Genomic DNA, 8,962 nt, shown 5'->3' on the forward strand with positions numbered 1-8,962 from the left:
TGGCAATATGTCGGGGTACATTAGAGGCCGAATCAAAGAGAAAAGCATTGCGCGTGGTCCAAATGTGCCAGCATCCCCAATATCTGAAAAAGTGAAATAAGAGCTTCTCATGCAACTGTGGCGGTGCGGAATACTTGGGGCGCACAAAAACCCAGTCGAAAGGAGTTAGCGAGGACCCCACCACCGCGCGCCAAATGTGCGACAAGAGTGACCAGATATTCTTGGCGAGCGGGCAAGAGAGAAAACGATGTCGGGCCAATTCCGCCAGTGTGGTACAGAAGAAACAATTGCCATTCGAGATGCGACGCTTGGCAAGGGCCGAGGCCAGAGGAAGACCACCAATCATCACCTGTCAAAGAAAAACCTTGCACTTGAAAGGTGTCTTATTTAGCCAGCCCTCCATCAGCGTTTTCTGCCACCATGATAGCGATTTCCGTAGTCCCCAAACAGTATTAGCTTTCTCTCCCAGCCATTGGTGATCTTGAACAAGAAGATGATACACCTGATTAGTAGAGGGCTTTTCCAGACTCAGGCGGCCTGCAAGGTCCCAGTCCTGCCAAGTTGTTTCTACCTTCTCTCTCTCTCTCTCTCTCTCTCTCTCTCTCTTTTCTTGAAGATAATTGAATTAAGTAGTAAATATTCACATCAGACCATTAGGTCAGCATTCTCTCTCTCTCTCTGTGTCACATTAGACCATCAGGTCATCAAAGAAATTGATGAAAGTTTATCAGGACTTTAACACAAAGAAATCACACAGAAAGGACAGCTAAAGTAGAGCGAACAATAGCTAGCCAGGGAGCAGCAATGTTAGGAAGAACCAGACCAGCTGACATCATAGAAGAAATCTTCCATAGCACTAAACCTGGAATACGGGCCACATGACCATGGATGCTTGATACAGTGGTATGTGCAGGAGCTCTTGACTACGTATGAGATGAAGGAGCTCTTGACTACGTATGATCTCTGGAGTTTTACTTCCCGCGTGTGGTTCTCGGAGACGAAAAGATGAAGCAATGTTTCATCGCATGTAGTGCATAATACACAACGACTAGCAGAGATCTTTCAGGCACGTAGCACCTCCCTAGTTGGAAGACCACCGATCAAGAGTCTCCACATGAAGACTATCCTGATATAGAACCTTAGACTTCCAAAGCTGAATGAATCTTTCTTGCCACTTCTTTTTGCTATCCCGAACATGCCATAATTTATTAACCTTTCTAGTGATCCATCTCTTGGCCTCTGCCATCTGATGATATATTTGGTTAGCAGACCACTTCTCGAAATCATCAGGAAGCACAAACATCCAATCACTCCATGGATACAATGGTTGTAGCACATGCAAAGGAGAGAATTGGAATGGGTTGTGGCCTTCCAGTTTGGATCCATAGGGACCGTAATGGACTTGCATCCCTTCATCTCATACGTAGTCAAGAGCTCTTGCACATACCACTGTTGGGAGAGAAAGATTCTCCTTGGGGTTTGATAAATCTCATGACCTAGAAAGAAGTGAAGAAGTCCCATATCCATTATGTCAAACTTCTCATGAAGTGTTGCCTTCGTCTGCTCGACCATCTAGGCATGGTCACTTTTCACAATCAAGTCATCCACATAAAGGACAAACAACACACGACCTCCACCCAAGGTATGTACATAAAACAACAGGTTTGCCTTGGAACGTTGATATCCCAATCTCTCTTGGAGAAATGAGTCAATCTTCTCGTTCCAAGCATGAGGAGCCTGCTTAAGGCCATAGAGGGCCTTTCTCAACTTGTATATTATCATCAGAAGAATCGAAGCTGGGAGGCTACTCAACATAGATCTTCTCCTTCAACTCTCCATTCAAGAAGGCAGACTTCACATCCAGTTGATAGACTGGCCAGCTCCTATGACTAGCCAGGGCAAAACTTCACAAATAGTAGCGATCCGAGTTGTAGGGACAAAAGTATCATGGAAATCAATGCTTGGGAGTTGTGTAAAACCTTTAGCAAACAAGGTGGGCCTTGTGCTTGTCCAACATGCCATCACTGCAATACTTGGTCTTGAAGACCCATTTGACTCCAATTACCTTTTTATGAGAAGGCTTAGGTACAAGATACGAAGTGCCGTTTCTCTCAATCGACTCCAACTCCTGCTTCATTACTTTTCGCCAATGATCATGTTGTAAAGCCTTCTTTATGAAGGTGGACTCCCTATCCTGCATGGCATGAGACATCAAACATTAATTAGTGTACACAAAGTGAAATGTGCTTAGTCCCTCTAAGAATGCCGCGGATCATCTCGTGGCTACCACTCCTTAGGGACCCCCTCAATCCTTGCATCATGAAGAGTGTCACGGGGCCAATGAGGAGGAGGTCGAATCTCTCCCAATTGCTCGCCATCTATTGAAGTCTTTGGAATGTCCACCGATTGCTGGGGTGCAATCGGAGACTCTAGTGGCGGAGAAATAAACTCCTCATTTGAAGAAGAATCCTCAAGAGACACAAGCTTCAAAGGTACAATCGTTGACGCCCAACTATCTCTTGGATCGCCAAGAACGAGGTGTTCCTCAAAACCTCCCCTCCCTTCACGAACCGAACATCATGGCTCGTAAAGACATCTCGCTTGATGGGATCATACAATCGGTAACCTTGGAAATGCAAGCTATAGCCCACAAAAACTTGTTGTTTAGAAGTCGCTTCAAATTTGTCACGCTGTGTTTTCGGGATGTGAATATAGGTGTCACACCCAAAAACCTTGAAATAAGAAAGATCTGGCTTATGGGGTGTTTGGGTTGGTAAACTCTTGGTGGATACCATGATGTGTACAAAAACAAACAAACTCATTAGGAACAAATTCTCCGCCCTTATCAAATTGTAAGGTCCTCAGCTTCTGGCCCGAGCGGTTCTCCTCAAAGAATAACCAATCCGTGAAGTTGGAGAAGGCCTCTGACTTCAGCTTCAAAAAATAAGCCGATGTCATCTTGCTATAATCATCCACTATTAGCGGGAAATACAAGTTTCCTTCAAGGAACCCCGTTTGCATCGGTCCACAAAGATCGGTAGAAGCAAGCTCCAAGGGCGTTCAAGACTGCCTCGAAGCTTTACTGGAAAGAGCATCATGAGTTTGCTTCCCACGGATGCAAGATGCACACAGTTGCTGGCTTACCATAATATCTGGCAAACCTTGAACAAGCTGTCCCCTAGACGCCTTTCACAGGTAATCATAGTTGAGGTGGCCAAACTGAGTAAGCCATAGGTTGGATTGTGTCTCAGAGGTAAGAAGAAGACCTTAACTTGTAGACTCCATTCTCCTAATAACTTGAAGCAATGACTTGTCTCGATCCACAATCAAGAATCTGAAAGGAGTCCACATGAAACTCGACCAAGAGACCGAGGGCACAAATCTTGTGCATCGAAAGCAGATGGTATCCCAAGGTCGGTACATAAAGCACCTCGGAAGTATGGGTACTACCTTGCCTATCTGGAATAAGTTGCACGTTACCTCGTTCCTGAATAGGGATAGAAGAACTATCGCCAACGAGAAATCGGCCCATGTGAAGGCTGCAAATGAGTAATACCTACTGTAGAAAGAGTCATGTGTCGGGATGCACCACTATCAACAATCTATCCATTGTCCAATATTTAAGTGGTAAAGCGTGCATTTCAGTTTATGTGAATTGTTTACTTGTTGTGATTGTTGATTAATCAGGTCATTACCACCCTCTCGGAAGAGGAAGATTGGTTTCAGATAGGGTGGTAAATAACCTAATTTAACACTTATTGCAACAAGCATAAAATTCATATAGACCGAAAATGTTAATGTTACCATTTAATCTCTTGTTGGCCCCAAACGGGCGCACCTTGTGATATTTCTTTAACTTGTATTGAAGTACATTGAGATACAGCCTGATCTGCATATCTTGAAGTCCATGACAACCAATATGCCTTCAACCCAATTTGCCCCTTGAATTTACTTGAGGATTTGCCTTCAATTTGCTCCTTGCAAGACAAATTCTGCCCCAAACATAATGTCGGTTAGTTGGCCTCTCGGAATTGTACGAAATTTAAGTTGTTGAATTTGAAGTACTAGGCCCTAAATTCTAAGCACTTTTTTTGGGTGGCAGGTAAACCCTAAATTTTGTTGTAAATTAGGGTTTAGAAGTAGAAATTCTTCACCCTCGTGGGATTAAATTTGGCTGAGATCTCGAGGCAAGCTATGAATTGGTTGAGACAATAGAGAGGAAGTTGGCTGAGATCTCTTGAGGCAAGCTATGAATTGGCCGAGACAATAGAGAGGAAGTTGGAGATAGAAATTTCAGAGTTTCATTCTCAAAATTGGCTGAAATTTAATGCTATCTTGCTGTGAATGGTTGATTGATTGGCCAACCATCAACAGGAGCTGCACATGCACTCAACTGCCCTTGTGGTGCCAACGTTGATGTCACTTGCCTATAGACAGCCTACAGGAGCTGTCATGTGTCTCCAATGGCCTCCTAATCCATTAGGGGCAGCTCTTTGATAGTCTCCAATGGCTAGGCTAAAGAGTGATAGTTGGAAAATTGCAACAAGAGTTCCCTTTCTTTCTCTCCTAACGTTCACCATGTTAGAATGAGGCTCCACCAGCCTCTAATAGCCTTTCCCTCACTTGCATGGGCAAGTTTCGCCAAGTGGTAATCTTCTAAATTCATTGTTAAGCAATATTTAGTCCAATTAAATTAATTTTTGTAACATTAATTCTGAAAATTGATTTACTTATAATCTTTGCTTAGATAATTAACTATACTAGCCATGTCATCCAAGTAATCTTAATAATTTATTAGCCCTTGAATTGACATTAATTAATGCCTAGTTTCTAATCTCATCACTGAGATTAATGGCTAATGAAATGATCTAGGCTAAAATCTATCACCAAGTACCACCTAGTACTTGTCAAGTATAACTTATTACAACTTTTGCCTTTAACACCCACCATTGACTTCTCAAAGTCCTTGGTCCATCATTTTGAAATAACTAACTTGCACATCACATGTGCACCTCACATTTGCACATCGATTAACTCTTAATCAAATGCTAAGCAAAGCATTGAAATTTCACGTGCCTCAATGATATGGATCATGTCATAAATTTTTGCCTTGAAGAGTAGATGATGTCTTGGATTGAGTGCCAATAGAGAGCACCTCAATTGACACATGAGGGGATCGGTCTACTTGACGTAGTATCCTCATGCTCCTCTCCCAACCAATTGTGCAGCCGCACATAACTGCGAGCAAAGAGCACTCCAATTGATGCATGAGGGGATGGGTCTACTTGACATAATATCCCATATTCTCCTCTCCAAACCAATTGTACAGCCTCACACGACCATAGATAGTGCTTCTAAGTCTTGCTCCTCTTGGAAGGCTATGGCCTACCATCTCCCTCATCTTGAAAGGAAGCTTGTTGTTGACAAGTCCTAAGACAGTCTATTGCAAGATGGCCCATTTGCTTGCAAGAAAAACATTGCCCATGAAGGCTCAAGTATGCATTGGCTGCGATAGGAGTCCTCCTTAAACGAAGAAATCTTGATGATTTGACAAAGGGCAACGATAGATCCTATTGGCACAACACTTGACCAACAGGTAGGAGTGGGCCCTATGAGACCGCCTTAGCAAAGGTTCCATCTTCTTGTATGATGTGGTGAATGCATTGCCAATCTTGGAAAGGTAGGGAGTAAAGTACTCCTTGAAGATTGGAAAGGAGCAAGCAATGGCAGTGCACCCCTAGTGTAGAATAGTCCGCACTTTCAAGCTATTTGTCAAAGTAAAAGTATGCTACTAAAGATTTGACAGAGTGGGTTGGTGGCAAGTGCTGCCTTCATTTGCTAAGATGAGGTGAAATTGGATCATGAAGGACCACTTTTCGAAGGGTATCACTAGAGTGACCTTGGTTGGGGTGCTAGTGAGAGCTGCTTGGATGGAGTCCATAAGGGTAGGGATGGGTGTTCGTCTCCAACCAATTAGCAACCTAGAGATGATGCCTCTCATTCTTGTCCATTTTTTGGCCATTACATGACCGCTTTTTGTCCATTGTATGACCATTTTTTGACTGTTTTTTCTTCTCACTCGTCTCTCATTCCTGAAGCTCTCACCTCTATATTTGAGTACAACTTCAAGTTGTTTTTGTCCTTCCTCTTCCTCTTCTTCAGCTACCCCTACATATACCTCTCTTACCACGTCCTTCTCTACCTCTTCTTTACCACCTCCTCTTCCTCTACCTCTTTGATCTCTTCCCCTCATCTACCTCTCCCTTTACCTTCCTCTCTTTATCATCCTTTCCCTCTAGCTCTCCCCTATTTGGAATATGGATCTGTCTTTATCATTACTTTCCTTCTCGCTTTATTTAGTTCTGTATTGTGGGTCATATATCAGAAGCATTAAGGTTAAAGTTTTTATTTAATAGGTTAACAAAATTTTTATTATGTCATTTTTAATGACCATATGAAGCGCACCCTATTTTATCTGATAAATCTTTGTGTACGTTCAGCACCATACGGAGTCCACTGCTTGGACATATCATCTGGGTCATACTTGACTACCCTGTTTGAACCATACATGTTGGAAAGTAAACTATGTATCTTATTTAATTTAATCCTCTTCTTTAGCCTAGTTTAGCCAAAGGATGAGACATCTCTAGGGTGCGAGGGTGCCTCTAGACCCACTCTTGTGGATCCGATTGTAATTTCTGAAAGGGCATCACTTGATGAGCCCACTTTCTTCCATCCAAGGTCCTTACATGAGAACATCATGTGTGCTCTATCTCATCCGTGTCCTCTCTTGTGAGCATAATATCTTACTTCATTGCATAGGGGAGACTCTTTGTGTTAGTTACACCACCCTGAAAAGGAGGTCCCCTCTAGGAAAAAGAGATTGGCATCTGAGGACTGAGAATTCTGTATGTACTCTTGAGGGTATTGCATGAAAGATTAGGAAGACGCTTTTTTCATCTGCCCTCCACTGAGCACTCCTAAGGCTATGGCATGGGAGATTATAGGATGTTGTAGAGCACCATACCTTGTTCAGATGGGAAGAAAAAGAATAACAAGGGTCTTGGCATCATTGCCTTGGGACTAGCCTATGCTGTGTTGAATATTATCTCAGGAAGCGAGCTAGACGAGCTCTTTGGAATATGACCACATATTTAAAGCCTGGAATGAAATTATGTATCTGGCAAGGAGTTCTCAGCTTCTAGAGGGACAAGGTAACAGAGATATTTTTAATGGAGTTGTTGCTTGTTTCTGTAGAGCAGTAGTACATCTATGAGAGCATCTTGTTGTGTGTTTTCATGTGACTTCCAGCTAGTTGTAAAACTGAGGAGTGTTTTCTTGAACTGCTGTGCAGAACAAAGAGAAGATCTTTCTTGCAAAGTACTATTGCGTCCGACTACATGCTGCATTGGGTGCGGCATTGACATTAGGTTTTGCGACAGCCTAATCAAAACTGCGACTGTTGAGCCAGCAACAACACTTACTCGGCTCTACATAGAGCTCCTCTTCAGGACTTACTGCTGAAGCAACGTCTGGGACTGTTACCATTAACTGCATCTCGCCTAACAGTATTGCTTCTCCCTTTCTTCATCTGAGGCCACGGCCAACCATTCACATTTTAGGATAGGGCTATTGGAAGCTAAGAAATGCCTTTCTTATTCTATTTAAATGGGCTGCTAAATTTGATCCTTGGGTTCCTAAGCCCTCACAGGTCCCCATCTGGGTAGAATTTCCATATTTACCCCTCTTCCTATACCCTTTTGTGATGCAACCCCTACATTTGATCGGAAATAGATTTGGGCAAAGAACTCTCTGAAAATCTACACATAATTAATTATTATTTCGGAACCATAACAAAGGATTAGCAGAAGGGGTTTACAAAAACCTGCATAATTTGCCCAAATACAGAAGAGATGCCCTGAGTTTGAGTGGAATGAACAATCCAATCAGGAGGTGTCTGTCTGTCTGTCTCCACCTTGTTCTCATCACACAACACATCGACTTACTCTGGACTAAAATTTTCAATGCCTGTACGTGTAAGTCGACGTGACTAGGCAAATCTTCTCACCCAGAAACAGTTTCATAGAGAGCAGGAGCCTACGTGGGCCGTAGGTTGATCAGTAGCAACATGGAGTATCTCAGCTTATTTGCCTAATACGAGTGTCTTACCCTATGCATGCCAAATCTTGTATGGAGGAGCTCATCGGCATGGAGTATCTCAGCTTGTTTGCCTGATACGAGTGTCTTATCGTATGCATGACAACTCTCGTATGGAGGATCTCCGATGATGGATGGAGATGCTTCCCTCTGATGTATGCGCTTTTGATGTTGGCGTTAAAGGGTTCTAGTATCTAAAACTTCAGGAGCGTAGTAGGTCATTGCTTAGCCATGTGACAATCCCATTGTTCAAAATCTATCCTTAGACCTTTCATTGAATGTCGTTTATGCATTATTTTCACAATTTCTTCCTTACATGTACAAACTAATCTTGTAGTTTACTTTGAGGGAACACTTATTTAGCATCACTTTGTTATAAAACGAATTAAAGATAGAAAGGAGAACCTTCTTCATAAACACAAATGTCTTCACCACTCACCTTGAATCACTTCTCTACTATAATCATGTGGTGGTTGTATAAAAAAGATCCATCATTAACTACATACATTTGTGAGATCCCTCCTTTTCTACTATAATCACGTCCTTTCATTGCTAGTATATGCTAATATTTTTACAGGTTGGACCTCAAAGTATGGATATTTTTCAAAATATAGGCACACAAACTCATACACCCAAATGTTCACAAGGGGGCACACTTCTCTGAATTTCAAATGGGAGAGTAGGCAAGAGCCACACTAACATTGCTCCTACCTATGGAGCAAGTCCAATAGAGCTTGATTGCATTGGGATCCTCTTACTCAATGATTACCCATGAGGAGGTTAAGTTGACTAATCTAGTGAATGA

At 42.5% G+C, this 8,962-nt stretch overlaps 1 protein-coding gene across 1 annotated transcript in view; it reads left to right on the top strand.

The window, feature by feature from the left end:
• ABC4 (UbiA prenyltransferase family protein) overlaps nucleotides 1-8,385 on the top strand; it is a 76,861-nt gene extending 68,476 nt beyond the window's left edge. The window contains 1 exon segment of the mRNA XM_087665457.1: nucleotides 7,355-8,385. Within this exon segment, the coding sequence (XP_087521583.1) occupies nucleotides 7,355-7,498 (144 nt within the window). The 3' untranslated portion in view covers nucleotides 7,499-8,385.
• Nucleotides 8,386-8,962: the final 577 nt, after the last annotated feature.

The sequence above is a fragment of the Lygodium microphyllum genome, chromosome 24, assembly GCF_053477565.2.
Source record: "Lygodium microphyllum isolate KBCC chromosome 24, Lygodium_microphyllum_v1.1.10, whole genome shotgun sequence".
Lineage (NCBI taxonomy): Eukaryota > Viridiplantae > Streptophyta > Polypodiopsida > Schizaeales > Lygodiaceae > Lygodium > Lygodium microphyllum.